We start from the raw sequence: 13,770 nt of genomic DNA on the forward strand, positions 1-13,770 counted from the left end.
GCTCCGCAGGATCAGGGGCTTTAGATGCGTACAACGGCGCAGAGTTTATGGCAACCATGTCTGGGAACAAACAGCAACGTGGAATGTCCATTTATCCTTACCCTAATCTCTGACATACAACGCGAGAGCCCAGCAGCTGGATGGCGCCGATGATGCTGCACCAGAGGACGATGAACAGGCAATGCGACCCTGGTACAGCTGCAAGTGGCAAATACAGACTCGATTACCATAACATTGGTGCGTCTGAGTTAGCTCATATCAGATATCCCGGTGCTGATGCATGCCTGTTGCCCGGGAACACGGGACATGTGGCCTGGCGGCAGCTCTCCAGTTCTACAGAGCGAAATCAAAGCAATCTCTATCCGTTTGTATGCAGATGACAGCAACCTTGGCGCCGGCCGAGTCAGCAAGTCAGGCGATTCGACTCCAATCTGGCCGGATGGTTCGGCCGCGTGGTCAGTGACAGGCCAGGCGGCCAAAACCATCCGGACCCAAGTTCACCAGGCGTTGCCAGGCTGGAAGGCTCCCACGTGTGGTTCCTAACAGCGACCCCCTTGATAACAGGGCGTTCGACATGTGCGGCTACGTTGCAATCTTCTATTCAGGGCTTAGGCGGCGGACCTCGCAGATGAACCCACGGGTCATGCTGATGTCGACTGGTTTCATGGATACAACTTTCCGACCATGGCCGAGCTACCCAACCGCCCCTATACCAGCTCCTCCAGCAGAAGGCGTTTGTATGCTTGTTCAGGTTAGTCCACCTGGCACACAGGGACGCATACTGGGCCCTCCCAGTGATCATGCGAATGATAGGATGCAATTCGCTGCCTGGCGTCGGATGGCAGTACGGATCTTCAAAGCCTCCTGTCACTAGTACGTGTCCATTAGGGGCTTACTCCCTTGTTCTACATTCCTTTGCCCTGCGTGTTCCCGCCCAAAGCTACGTTGAGACATGGGAGACCCAGTAGACTGCGATGACAACAGGGGGCGTTGACCGTGACGACGTCCCGCCGGTGGCACGTCTGTTCCTGTCTGCTACGCCGCTGTATAACCGCACGTTTGATCTCTGCGGCTACCTGGCCATCCTCTAGTCGGGCCTTCCTGGCCCATTTACAGGGTATATTGGAGAACGACTGCTTTGTTGCATTCAGCCTGGTGTAAGCACCTGTATCCTGCACGTAAGATGGCAGTTGATCAGGGTAACTGATTCGGCTCTTCGAGAAGGCAGCAGTTCTGACACGGACGCTTCATTCTATCAAATCTATCAATCTGAGACGTCCAGCCTTATGTGCCTCTGTTAGAAGAAAAGCAACTTGAACCACCTGACCTAATACCGTAGTCATATATTTCTTGCAGCAGCAACGAAGAATATCTACCACCTCCCCCCCTTAACACAAAGCACCTCCCCCGAAAGCACCGAAAACCACGCATCCTCCTGCACCCCCCACTCCCTCCACGCCCTCGCGATCCCCTCCAATTCTGCTGCATCAACACCCGCATTCTCCCTCGCCGTCCTCCCAAACTCCGACGCCACCGTCCTCTCCGCCCAGAGCCCACTCCACCACTCCACTTCTTCAGGAGAACTATAACACCAATTACTCGAACTACACTTTATCTGCTCGCGTGCAAACCCAGCCTGCTTCGCCCAGGCATGCACCATCCGCCCCGCATTCGGCTCCCCGCCGTTCGCCCTACATACCTTCAGGTATGTTTCCCGCCAGACATCTAGCCCGGGGGTGGCTGGGTACCAGACGAACCCCGCATAATCCGATTCCCTGGCCGCAACTAACCCGCCTTCTTTCGTGACCCGGCGCATTTCGGCCAGGATATGTACTGGATCGCGCACGTGCTGGAGGACCTGGTGGCAGAGGACCAGGTCAAATGTTCCCTCCTCGAAGGGGAGGGCGTTGGCGTCGGCGGACAGGAAGGTGATGTTGGTTAGGGACTGGTCGGCGGCGAGGGCGCGGGCTTGCTCGAGGACGGACGGGGAGAGCTCGAGACCGGTTATGTGGCCCTGTGGAATCAGCCGGGCGAGATCGACGGTTATGGTGCCGGGCCCGCAGCCGATGTCGAGGATGTGCATATCTGGGCGCAGATGGGGGAGGAGGTAGGCTGCGGAGTTGGCGGCTGTGCGCCAGGTGTGGGAGCGGAGGACGGAGGGGTGGTGGCCGTGGGTGTAGGTGGCTGATTCTTTTTTCTCCATTTTGGTTCCTTTTCCTTTTTCAATTGAAGACATAGGAATGTTGTATAGATGGGATGGATATAGTTGTAACGTGTGGGATTGGAGACCTTATATGCGGGGATGTATGCCTCCGCTCCGACATCGGACGTGTCAGGTACTGTCCTTTATACTTCGTGACTGAGAGAGGACCGACGATTGAGTCATATCATCTATTCTATGTGGCCCTATCTATCATATACAGCTAATATATACAGAATGAAATTAAAGCTTGGCCTTTGGTGCGTTCTTCAGCACCGCCTCGTTCCACGGATACGGGTCAAAGACCAGATCATTAACAGGATTCTGGCTGGCCCGGTTGAACAGATCGGGGTATACGTCACCATCATAACGGCCCAGACTGCTGTCCAGCTGCCAGTCAGGGATCTTCCAGGCATCCACCAGGCGGACGGCGTGAGGTCGGATCTCGTCCAGCAGCTTCATCACCGCGTTGGTCCGGGTCAGAGTGATCTGCCGGACAGTCACGGCGCCCGATGAGAAGAACTCGGCCGCCTCTCGCTCTAGCGTGTGTAGAGCGTACAGCCGGAACAGGTTGTGCATGATCTTGGTCGTCTCCGGGCCGAGCTTGGCGGCCAGGTCCGGCGACGACACCGCCTCGTAAAAGTTCTTGACCACCAGGTACTGCGAGTGAGCCGTGGACAGACGCCAAAAGTCGACCAGCAGGCTGTTCCATGACCGCTTCTCGAGATCCCGGTGTTTGAGAGCCTCAAAGGTGAGGTGGGCTGTGCGCCAGGCGAACGCGGCCACAATGTCGCTGTCCACCTCGAGAATGTCGAACGAGGCACCCTTGTCGCGACGCGCAAGGTATGCCTGGAGGATCTGGCTGGTGTCGTTGCCGGTTCCCTTGCCGGCAAGCACTGCACGAGCGGATTTGAGGAGCTACCTAGCATTAGCTTTGTTGACAGATAAGTAGGACGAAAACTTACGTAGCGGGCAACCTGCTGGGTGAGCATGTAGTTGTCACCCTCCCAGGTCAGGGTAGGAAGATAGTCGGAATAGTATGGTCCGATACCGCTGTAGCTGCTGTATCCGTGACCACCACAGGCGCGACGGCAGATCTCCAGCCCCTCTCCGGCGGTGGTACTGGCGAGCGCCTTTAGACCACAAGAAGTGGCGTGCAGATCGGCCAGCAGATCCGACCCGGCACGGAGGGCCTCGGGAGCTGCCCCGCGCTTGTCCTGTTCGGCCTCGGCGGCGGCGCGCTTGTTCTGGTTCTCCTCGTACAGACGCATCATACCCCGGCCGGTAAAGTGCAGGGCATACATGGCCGCCAACAGCGGCAGCAGACGAATCTGCACCATCTTGTAGTTGAGCACCTGGGTCTCGCCCGCGCCCGCCTTGGCGTCGCGGTCCTGGAACTGGCGGCGGACCGCACAGTAGCGAGTGGCGATGGTGACACCGCGGGCCAGCACGGAACCGGCCTGCAGGACGATGTTGGAGCGCACCCAGGTCATGGTTCCAAATACTAGGGATGGCGACGCGGGGCGCATGTACTTGTTCGTCTCCTTGTCTACGCGGGAGAAGCGGGCAAGCATGTTGATGTGAGGGATCTTGAAGTTGTTGAAGAGGAGGAAACCATTGTCCATGGTGCTGTACAGGTCAGTACAGACCAAATTACTGAGGTGGAGTGCTCACTTGTAACCAAACTTGGGTCCAATGTCACCCACGTAGATATTCTCCAATGGCTGATGCGTCTCGAGGTCGCGAATTTGGACGATGAAAGGGTGAGGACCGTAGTTCTTGCCAGCAATGAACAACTGCGCCATCACCACCGCATGGTTGGCGGTGCGTCCGAGGGATCCGATCCACCACTTGGATGCTGTAAGGGAAGGCGAGTGGATGGTGAAGGTCTTGTCCTCGGGGTTCCATGTAGCGGTGGTCTCCAGACCACGCACGTTCGATCCGTGGCCCAACTCTGTTTGTGCGTAACAACCGATGATCTGATACTTTTCGGCGGGTTCGAGGAAGAGCTTCTTCTGTTCCGGGGTACATTGTTCGCGGAGAGTCACCTGTAACACAACACCATTAGCTCAGGCCCGCCGTATCGCGCAGACGGTAACGTACCAAGAACATGCTCGCATGGAGACCATAAGGAGTAGGCTCTCCAATCATCTCACTGGCAAAGTGGTAATCCTCGGTCGACCAGTTGTATTTCTCCTTCAACTGCTGCAGTCGCTTACCCTTGGCCAATGCCCGCTGGATCCGCTCAGGACGACCCTGGGAGTGCATCTGGGACTTGTCGAAGACCTTCTCGGACGAGAGAAGCTCAAGAAAGCGCTGCTGCTTCTCCAGGAAGGCTTTAGTATGTAGGAACTCTGCAAGCTTGTCGACTTCAACATTGGACTGGGCACGCTCCTGCTTGAGCAGGTCGGTACCCTGCGGGCTCGAAGGCGTCAGCGCCTTGACCCATTCGGGAGGAGGAGAAGGCATTGCGAATATGGTAGGTACAGAACAATCTGGGGGAGGTAAGGAGTAGATTAAGCAAATGAGGCAGTGGATGAAAGAATGGACAATGACCCTTATAACTGCCTTTCTTTTCTCCACGGGGAAGTGGATGGGGGAGAGTGAATCACCTCGGCCTGTGGGCGGCGTTTCCCGAATGGGAATCTACCTCGGCTCAGGCAGCGTGGTGGCCTGAATGCCTGATTTCAATCGGTCCAGAATGTACGGGGTGTTCCGATCGAATGCCGTGACTTTTGAAAGGGAAATAATTATATCGTCTCGGTCAGGGAGAAAAGTCATCGGAACTGAAAGTAATCTACGCGCCGAGACAGATCGAATGACCAGGATGGGCAAGATCAGCCCTGCGCCGGTATGCAGGGATTCCTAGCCTCATCGGCAATACCGAGGAGCCTCTGAATTTCATCAGTTATCGTGATCAGGCATCAGATTAACGTCCTCAATGAGATGATGAGATGAGATTAGACGAGCTGAAGATGCGTCATTTCTTGATTCATCATCATCCCTTGATCTTCTGTGTTGTGTTGCCAGTTGACTCCGTCGGGACGCGTGTCTTCCGACGAAACTTATGCCTGGTCTTTCAGGCAACAAGAGGCTTGGCATTGTGCTGCGTGTATCTTATTCTAGTCCCTAATCCATGATCCATTCTCCTGGTATTCGGATTATCTCATCCTCATTTTAACTGTCGAAGATATTCTAGGAGCACGTGTAAGTAGTCAGATTCACATGGTCTCCAGTTAACTGCTGTCCATTTGGTCTAGAGAACCTGATCGTTTTCGTGCAATCGCGATCCATCCGGGAATCCACAATCACATGCCACGAAACCATCATACAACAAGAATCACTAGAGTCGACGGCTTCCCCTTTTCACTCGTCTTGAATCTCTCGAGATATACAGCTAATACCATCAGATAGAGGGAGACACTCCTATCTTGCGACTATTGACAGCACCTCGTTCTCTGCTCATGTATCGAGGATGCTCCAGGGTCCAGCTAGGCTCAGTCAACCACGGCCCATTAGGTTCAGAGAATTATACTGGGGCCCCCTTATTGTGGACTTTTCCAATTCCCCAGAAAGCTTGCTCTCGGGTCCATAGATTGTAGCTCAATGCGCTACCAGGGTCATGCACACACCAGCCTGATCTGAGTTGAAGTGAAGCCTCAAGTCTGAGGAAGCCAATCTCTTTGCCTATCAGGTCACCAGGGAGTACCAGCATAATACACAACCTTTCTGCAATCTACATCTGCGGCTAAATCGACGTGGATATGGGTAAATGCATTTAGCCATGATCCGACAGATGATCCTCACGGGCTGACTGTGCTCTCGATTTCTCCACCAATCACCAAAGAGCATCAAGTTATCAACCTCCGCTATATAGCAATCCCCCGCAATACCATACCTTAGATATCTACCATCAACATCAGCTCGATGAACGATCAATCAGAGAAAACAGTAGTAGTGTAGAATGTACAACAATCCCATCATCCCCGGGTTCAACCCGGACCCCTCCATCATCCGCGTCAATCATGACCACTTCCTCGTCACCTCGTCCTTCGAGTACTTCCCCGGCGCCCCAATCTACCACAGCACAGATCTAATCCGCTGGTCATTGATCGGTCATGCCTTGACTAAACCCAGCCAGCTGCAGATCCACACTCCCGAGCCAGGAGGCGGCATCTGGGCAACAACCCTGCGCTACCACAAGGGGACCTTTTACATCATCGCCGCCAGTTTCGAGCGGTACCGTCCGCAGGAGGACGACCGTGTCTGGCCGCGGGGATTCTACGTCAAGACAGAGAATATCTGGGACTCGGACTCGTGGTCTGATCCCGTGTATTTTGATCAGGTCGGGTTCGACCAGGATGTAAGCCCAGCCCGGAAACTCAGCCCGGATCCAAATCAAGAGTAAACTAACGGAATAGCTCTTCTGGGACGACGACGGAACGGTGTACCTATCATCAACATACCGCAAGCTCGTCCGCACCCCCGGCGCCACCCTCAAAGATTTCGCCATCCATATCGCAACAGTTGACCTCGAGACGGGCAACTCCACCTCCGAGCCGAGACTGATCCGCGAATCGGCCTCCGGTGTGGCGGAGGGCTCGCATATCTTCAAGCGGGGAAAGTACTACTATCTCTTCACGGCGGAGGGTGGCACCGAGAGCGGGCACTGCGAGTGGGTTTGTCGGAGCGAGGTCAGCCCGTTTGGGCCGTGGGAGGTTGGGCCGTGTAATCCCCTCTGGAGAAATGGGGTGGACGACGAGGTGCAGAATACCGGGCATGCGGATCTGGTCGAGGACGCGGAGGGCAACTGGTGGGCAGTGTTTCTGGGGGTGAGGCCGGTGTGGAAGGATGGAGAGTGGGAGGAGTCGGTTTTTGGTAGGTGCATTCACCATGCTGGGATTACCGATGAGGGTAGCTGATGATATCTGATGGGTAGGTCGGGAGACATTCCTCGTTCCTGTGGAGTGGAAGGATGATTGGCCGACCATTAATGGCGGGCAGAAGGTTACTCTCAAGTCTGGGCCGGGGCTTTACGAGTATGAGCCGCCGGTGGCGTGGAGGGATGACTTTTCCAGTCCCAAGCTACAACTGGGCTGGTATAGAAAGAGTACGCGCTGCTGCATTCCTATCATGCTGACCTCTGCTGACGAGACAGACACACCGGTGAAGATCGACTATTCCCTTACGGAGCGGCCTAACCATCTGCGTCTACACGGCGGCCCATACAATCTCTCCTCACCGGCATGCCCAACTCTCTTCCTAAGGAAGCAATCATCTCGTCACTGCACCTGGGAGACACGACTATCTTTCCAACCCTCGTCCGTCCACGTAGAAGCCGGCACGGTAGTCTACTGGAACTACTTCACCAACAGCTCGATCGGCGTCCGACTATCCACCGAAGGAAAGCGTATCGTACGCTTTCGACCGGCAGAAGGCAAGGTCCTTGACCGGGAGGTGGGCCCCACCTCCGATATCATCTTCCTGATCGAATGCGGAGACAGGTACAGGTTCGGCTTCAAAGAGGTCAGCGAGGGAGTCGAAACTTTGGCGCAGTGGATTGGGGCGGTTGCGAATAGCATCATGACTAGAGCACCTCCAGTCGGGGCGCCTTTCACAGGCATGATGCTGGGATTGTACAGTTATGGCGAGTTGCAAAAGTGTCTCGCTCCCGCTGATTTCCATTACGCTGAGTTTCGGTGATTCTGTACATTAGATCATAGATCTTTTGCTCTGCTAAGTTGTATGGCATTTCACAGTCATACAACTCAGTGGGTGATAGCAAGGCTGGACTTATGCGCAAAACATGAAAGCCTACTTCTCTCGCTGATTCTGGACCAATAATAAGATTCAGAAAAGGGATCAGAATAAGCTTATCTATCTTTAACAGGGACATAGACTTTGACTTTATGATGAATCTACTGGATTTTAAAAGACATCAAAGACCACCTGCCAGGAATATCAGGAGGTTATTAGGAGTAAATAGACAAAGTCCAGAGGATAGAGAGGGCAACTAGTGATAGAATTACTTCACTTAGATATAATATTTCTATTCCAATTCACAAATCAACTGTCCCTCGGGTGCAAAGAGGATCAGAAATAGTGCTGAGGAATATCATTATTTATTCACAAGGCGGCGCCAACAATTCTCCCCTATTCATATACGCGATACGTTCTCCATGAGTCATTTCACGTTGCTGGGCGCCTTAATAGCACGTTTTGTTAGTATTTGACTATATCTGTTCGGTTCTATCATAGTCCTAGGGAATAGAACAGGAATACCTACAGGCAATCTTAAAATCGGCTGAGTGGAAGACCTTCACTTTAAAGATTGATCAAATGGACATTATATCCACCTTATAGACAGAGTTGTTGAAGCTGCAGCAGAGAACAAGAATTATGGGTTTGAAATTGTCGAGTTCCTAGTTCATGAGCATGATGAATCACGTCCTTGGTGCGTTGAACGTATTATCGAAGCGGCCGCGAGGAATCCACGAGCCGGCTTTGATATCATGCAACTTCTCTGTGAATTCCCACATGCGATTCGCCACGGAAGGGGTACTCATAGCAGCGGCGGAGAATACAGTCAAAGCTCTAGGGAAATGGATCATCGAGTTACTTCTCGATCAACGGGAAGGCGAAGCGGTGGTCACGAACGCCATGGTAGAGGCAGCCATTGCGAATCCGCTTTCGGAAAGTATCACGATAGAGCTGTGACAACTAGTTGAAGAGTCATGAGCCATGACTCACGAGTAAATGTGTCAAGTTTGGATACCGCCGTGGATCCTATGGGGCTGCATTATTCGTCGTCCGGTCACTAAGTTGGTACCCCTGGGGCTATCTAAGACATATGCAATTTTGAATTCAAGCTGAGGAGCTACCTGGGGGGTATCCAACGCCCAGGACTCTTGCTAGAGCCGATTTTCAGTCTCAGGCGATTAAAGGTGGCATCCTCTTCTACGGAGATACGGGTGAGTGGTGACTTTAGATGAACTTCGAAACCGGGTTCCATATAATGTATTTCTCTTGAGTAGTTGGATTGCTATCCTCCATAGCCCAATGCTAATCAAAGACAGAAACGGAATCGCGGATCATCATCCCCCATATTATCCAAGACACTTGGATCCAAGTTCAACCGATAGTCCCTCTTGCCTTCATCCCGTTTCTTATTCTCCATCACGACCCCCACGGCAAACACCGTGCTCATTATCCCACAGAGCAGCATCATCGCCAGCGACACACTATATCCCACGATGTACCTTGGCGCCGAATCCCGATTGAAGACGTTACTCGCGATGATACCTCCAATATTCCCAAACCCAATCTGAATCGCCAGCCCAATAGCCCGCTTATAGTGCCCGCCCAGGTTATTCGCCATCCAGACGATCGCCACCGGCTGGACGATATAGCAGCCCGTGGTGACAAAAAAGACAGCCATGTAGCGAACATGCACGTTCAGGCCGCCCAGCTCCGCGGGGGGACCCTGACAGAGGAGGATGATATACCCGATGCTGGCGAAGAGGACGCCGAACATGATGAAGCCGTAGCGGTGCCGCATGCGGTCTGTCAAGTGCGAGACGATCACGGTGACGACGGCCGCGACGGCCCAGACGGGGATACTGTGGACCTGGCTGTCGATGCCGTCGTAGCCGAGCGAGTTGACGATCGACGGGATGAACAGCGCGGTTGCATACCCCGACACCGTGATGCCGATGTAGATCAGGCTGCCGACGTAGATCTTCCAGTCGGACATGATGCGCTGCCATGCCGCGCCGTCCAGGCGGTCCATCCGCGCCCCGTCCTGGCCGCCTAGATCCCGGGAATTGCGTTCCTTGAGCAGCGCCTTCTCCTCGGCGTTGAGGAAGCGCGCTTGTTCGGGCCAGTCGGCGATGAGAAATTTGGCCGGCACGGCCGAGACAATCGATAGCAGGCCCTCGATGATGAAGATCCATCGCCACCCCGAGTAGCCGGCGAGCCCGTGCATATGGTAGAGAGCGTAGGCTAACAGGCCACCAAAGGCGCCGGCGACTAGGCCAGCTACCCACAGCACCGAGAACCGCTTCTGGAAGTCGTGGCGGCGGTAGTACATGGACATCAGGTATGCGCAGCCGGGGACGAAGCCTCCTTCGCAGAGGCCTAAGAAGAAGCGACAGGCGACGAGACCGGCTTTATTCTTCACCAGGCCTTGGCACATGCATGTTACGCCTGAGTTGTCAGACATGAGTATCAAGTAAGGGAAGAGAGGTGCTTACCCCAGCAAAAAGTCAAAGCACTGATCCAGGTCGACGGCGCAAACCGCTTGAGCACAATATTACTCGGGATATCCGCGATGATATACGGGACGAAGAAGATCTGCATGGCAAGCGCCATATCCTTGCCGTCCATCTTCAACTCCTTGAGAATCCCCAGCACCGCCACATTGCCCAGGTTGATTCGATCGAGGAAGCCGAACACGAAGATGACCCAGAGCGGCACCATGAGATGCAGGTCGATCTTGCGCAGAAGCGCCTTCTCGCGCTTCTCGTTGATCTCGATCTCGGGCGCCGCGGTTTCCAGGCTACTGCCTGTTTGGCTAATCTCATGATTAGGCTGTTTTTCCATCGCGACCAAGCAATCTGTTCCTAGGATCGAGGAATTGATACGGATGCGTTGAGATGGCTGGGGAGGAGAAAAAAAGACTTTTTAAACGTCACAGCATAGCGTGGCCAGCCACGGAACCTGTTACTAACAGGAATTTGACAGAAAGGAGATACCCCTGCTAGAGGACTTGAGATAAATAAATATCAATGTAACATGGCCAGAAAACCAAGATGGAGAGTCTTGTCGACACGGATATTTATCCCCTCACGGCACAGTGATCCCTGCACATGGGCGCACCACGGGCTCAACATCAGTCGTGCAGGGACTAGATTCCCTGCTCGAGTCTCGCAATCGCATGGATGATGCATGACTAGTGAGATAACTAAATGTCTAGGCCGGCGGGGATAGCGGTTAGTGGTTAGTGTTCCTCTCGGTTGCACGGGTGGCACATATCGACAAATTAAACAGTGAAACAAGTGGTCTTGTCCACTCAAGGGCCAAGAGAAGGATTGGACCATCGGATGGACAGTGCAGGCTAGTTTATTAAATCCGACATGGGTTGACTTGAAATCATTAGGTCGTGCCAACCGGTAATTCAAGGAACTGCAACCTCAATTTAATCATGCATGAATCGCTGCTAAGACATGGGACTTTTTGCTTCTGCCCGTGTCGCCGAGTATGCTCATCCTGCCGAATGGGTGAAAAATGAGAACATGACCGACAATTGCTGCGGTAATTGGCTGCTGCAGTGTCGTATTAGCCACAAGAGCCAGCTTGTTGATGGAAATTGCCCATGTCAAGTCTCCTGGGCTCAGTTCAATTCCCCCGACACGAAAGTACTGTCAGTGACATGGTCTGATTGATCCCTGTCTCTCTGTTGGATTCTCTGCATTTATGTGCAGATCTCCCTGCCCTCTGCCCCTGACGCGAAATGCGCGATATGTGTCAGTCCGCAGGCCATGCCTCTGTTTAGCGACTATGGGGATCACCCAGACAGCTCTGCGCGGCTGTCCTATCCATCGCTGGTCTTTGCCATTGTCACTCCTCTCGTGGTGATTGCAAGACTGCTCGGTCGCCGGTTCCTTTCCGGTCGCGTTGGCGCAGATGACTGGACGATTCTGGTCTCTTGTGTGAGTATCAGCAATTGCAGGTGTTTGTCTGCGTATTGACTCGTGGTAGGCTTTTGCAGAAGCGGTATCAATCCAGATGATCATCGGTAAGTCACGGACTCTGCCACTGATGCAGCACAGCTGACGACCTAGTCTGCGGATGGGCATTTGGCAAGCACCAGCATGAGATGCCCAAGGAACTGGTCCTCAGAACATTGAAGGTATGTCGTCAACGCGGATACCTGGCTTCAGCTCACATCGGCAGCTCTACTTCGTGGCCCAGATCCTCTACAAGGTCAACCTCGGCTTGACCAAGATCAGCATTCTCCTCCTGTACATCCGACTGTTTGTCCATCGCTGGTTCCTCAGGACCTGCTGGGTGTGGATCGCCATCATCGTCTCCTTCACCATCGGCACCGTCTTCTCCAGCATCTTCCAGTGCACCCCGGTGCAATGGGCCTTCAACAAGTCCCTCCCCGGCCGCGGCACCTGCATCAACATGACGGCCTTCTGGTACGCCAACGCAGCATTCAACATCCTCACCGACCTGGTTTTGATCGCGCTGCCCATTCCCGTCGTGCTGAAGCTGCAACTCCCGCTCAAGTCCAAGATCGCCCTCTGCGGCATATTCGCCGTGGGTCTTTTGTAAGTTGCCTCCTTATGTACATGCATCCAAACTTATACTGTATACTGATATACTGATTGACAGCACCTGCATCACCTCCGTCCTGCGCATCACAACCCTCAACGTCGCCACCAACCACCTCGACACAACCTGGAACAGCATCGGCTCGTCCATGTGGACCGTCATCGAATCCAACCTCGGCATCATCTGCGCCTGTCTCCCCGCCCTGCGCCGTCCACTCTCCTTTTTCTTTCCTCGGCTCTTCAGCAGACTGCACAAGAGCTCTGCGGGACCTGCCTCGCATGGGAATCGCTCGCAGCCGGTGGACGCGACCCCAAAAAAAGTCGAGGGCTGGAGCGTGCTGGATGAGGGCGGAGCGGACGTGACTGTCTCGGCGGCGGGGCAAGAGAGGATGAACCCTGAGGAGTGTGTTATCAGGAAGACGACCCGGGTGGTGGTGCGGTATGATGAGATGGATAGTGAGATTGAGATGGGGCAGTATGCTAATCGGCGTTGACGCTGCTTTATCTGGATGTTTACTGGTACTAGGTAGACAGTACTAGGCATATTCATATATAACCCGGGTTAATGCTTTGTCTACTTAGTCGTAGGCTCGTTTGTACCAAAGGGCCAAGGCGAGAGTAAAGCGCATGTCATCTTCTTTTGATTAAACAGAATGAAACAATCAGGTGGTGGCAGGCCATAGGTATGAGTCTCTTTTCGATTCTTATTCTTCTCTCAGACATCCATCATGAGCTATATAAAACTAATTTAATTCATTTTTCTAAAAATAATACATACATTGAATTGCTTTGGATATTCCTTATTATCAAATGTGGTATTGATATTTCTACTTATATAGTGAGTCATCTGCGTATGACAGGGTGTGTATAATAGATATATATACTAAGCTTAAATCCTGCACAGCAACTCAATATACACATCGACGAGCAGGTTAAGCCCCTTAATATACTGAAAACATCAATCAAGAAATCAAATACTTTATTCTCTGCACAAATAAAGATACAAAGATTAATAACACTATGCGAAAATGGAGAGCAGGTCTCTGACCACATTGCAAGCCTATAGAAGTATGATGCATGCCACAGCAACCAGCACCATTCTACTTAGCACCAAACCCTTTGATTTTTGGAAAAATGTGATAGTAGAAGTTAGCGTATGCTCTGTCTCTGCAAGCCGATGGATTCGTTCATCTTGTGGCTAGCGGTAACTGCATAGACAGCCACGCAGTAGCT

The 13,770-nt window shown here is 53.1% G+C and overlaps 5 protein-coding genes across 5 annotated transcripts; 2 read left to right on the plus strand and 3 right to left on the minus strand.

Annotated features, from left to right (window-relative positions):
- Positions 1 to 1,372: 1,372 nt before the first annotated feature.
- NFIA_027330 (class I SAM-dependent methyltransferase) lies at positions 1,373 to 2,203 on the minus strand (the record flags this gene model as incomplete). Its single annotated transcript, XM_001261555.1, has 1 exon — positions 1,373 to 2,203. One exon carries the CDS (start codon positions 2,201 to 2,203, stop codon positions 1,373 to 1,375), a length of 831 nt encoding a protein of 276 aa, XP_001261556.1.
- Positions 2,204 to 2,443: 240 nt separating this feature from the next.
- On the minus strand, positions 2,444 to 4,669 carry NFIA_027340 (acyl-CoA oxidase; the record flags this gene model as incomplete). The annotated part of the gene is made up of 4 exons (XM_001261556.1): positions 2,444 to 3,118; positions 3,166 to 3,829; positions 3,875 to 4,248; positions 4,304 to 4,669. The coding sequence occupies 4 exons, from the start codon at positions 4,667 to 4,669 to the stop codon at positions 2,444 to 2,446; spliced, it is 2,079 nt and encodes a 692-aa protein (XP_001261557.1).
- Positions 4,670 to 6,164: 1,495 nt separating this feature from the next.
- NFIA_027350 (glycoside hydrolase family 43 protein) lies at positions 6,165 to 7,903 on the plus strand (the record flags this gene model as incomplete). Its single annotated transcript, XM_001261557.1, has 4 exons — positions 6,165 to 6,563; positions 6,622 to 7,078; positions 7,140 to 7,310; positions 7,359 to 7,903. The coding sequence occupies 4 exons, from the start codon at positions 6,165 to 6,167 to the stop codon at positions 7,901 to 7,903; spliced, it is 1,572 nt and encodes a 523-aa protein (XP_001261558.1).
- A 1,363-nt stretch (positions 7,904 to 9,266) lies between these two features.
- NFIA_027360 (putative transmembrane transporter) lies at positions 9,267 to 10,801 on the minus strand (the record flags this gene model as incomplete). Its single annotated transcript, XM_001261558.1, has 2 exons — positions 9,267 to 10,405; positions 10,453 to 10,801. The coding sequence occupies 2 exons, from the start codon at positions 10,799 to 10,801 to the stop codon at positions 9,267 to 9,269; spliced, it is 1,488 nt and encodes a 495-aa protein (XP_001261559.1).
- A 938-nt stretch (positions 10,802 to 11,739) lies between these two features.
- On the plus strand, positions 11,740 to 13,031 carry NFIA_027370 (putative plasma membrane protein Pth11-like; the record flags this gene model as incomplete). The annotated part of the gene is made up of 5 exons (XM_001261559.1): positions 11,740 to 11,910; positions 11,960 to 11,996; positions 12,043 to 12,110; positions 12,155 to 12,534; positions 12,599 to 13,031. The coding sequence occupies 5 exons, from the start codon at positions 11,740 to 11,742 to the stop codon at positions 13,029 to 13,031; spliced, it is 1,089 nt and encodes a 362-aa protein (XP_001261560.1).
- Positions 13,032 to 13,770: the final 739 nt, after the last annotated feature.

This window comes from Aspergillus fischeri, genomic scaffold, assembly GCF_000149645.3.
Source record: "Aspergillus fischeri NRRL 181 1099437636263 genomic scaffold, whole genome shotgun sequence".
Lineage (NCBI taxonomy): Eukaryota > Fungi > Ascomycota > Eurotiomycetes > Eurotiales > Aspergillaceae > Aspergillus > Aspergillus fischeri.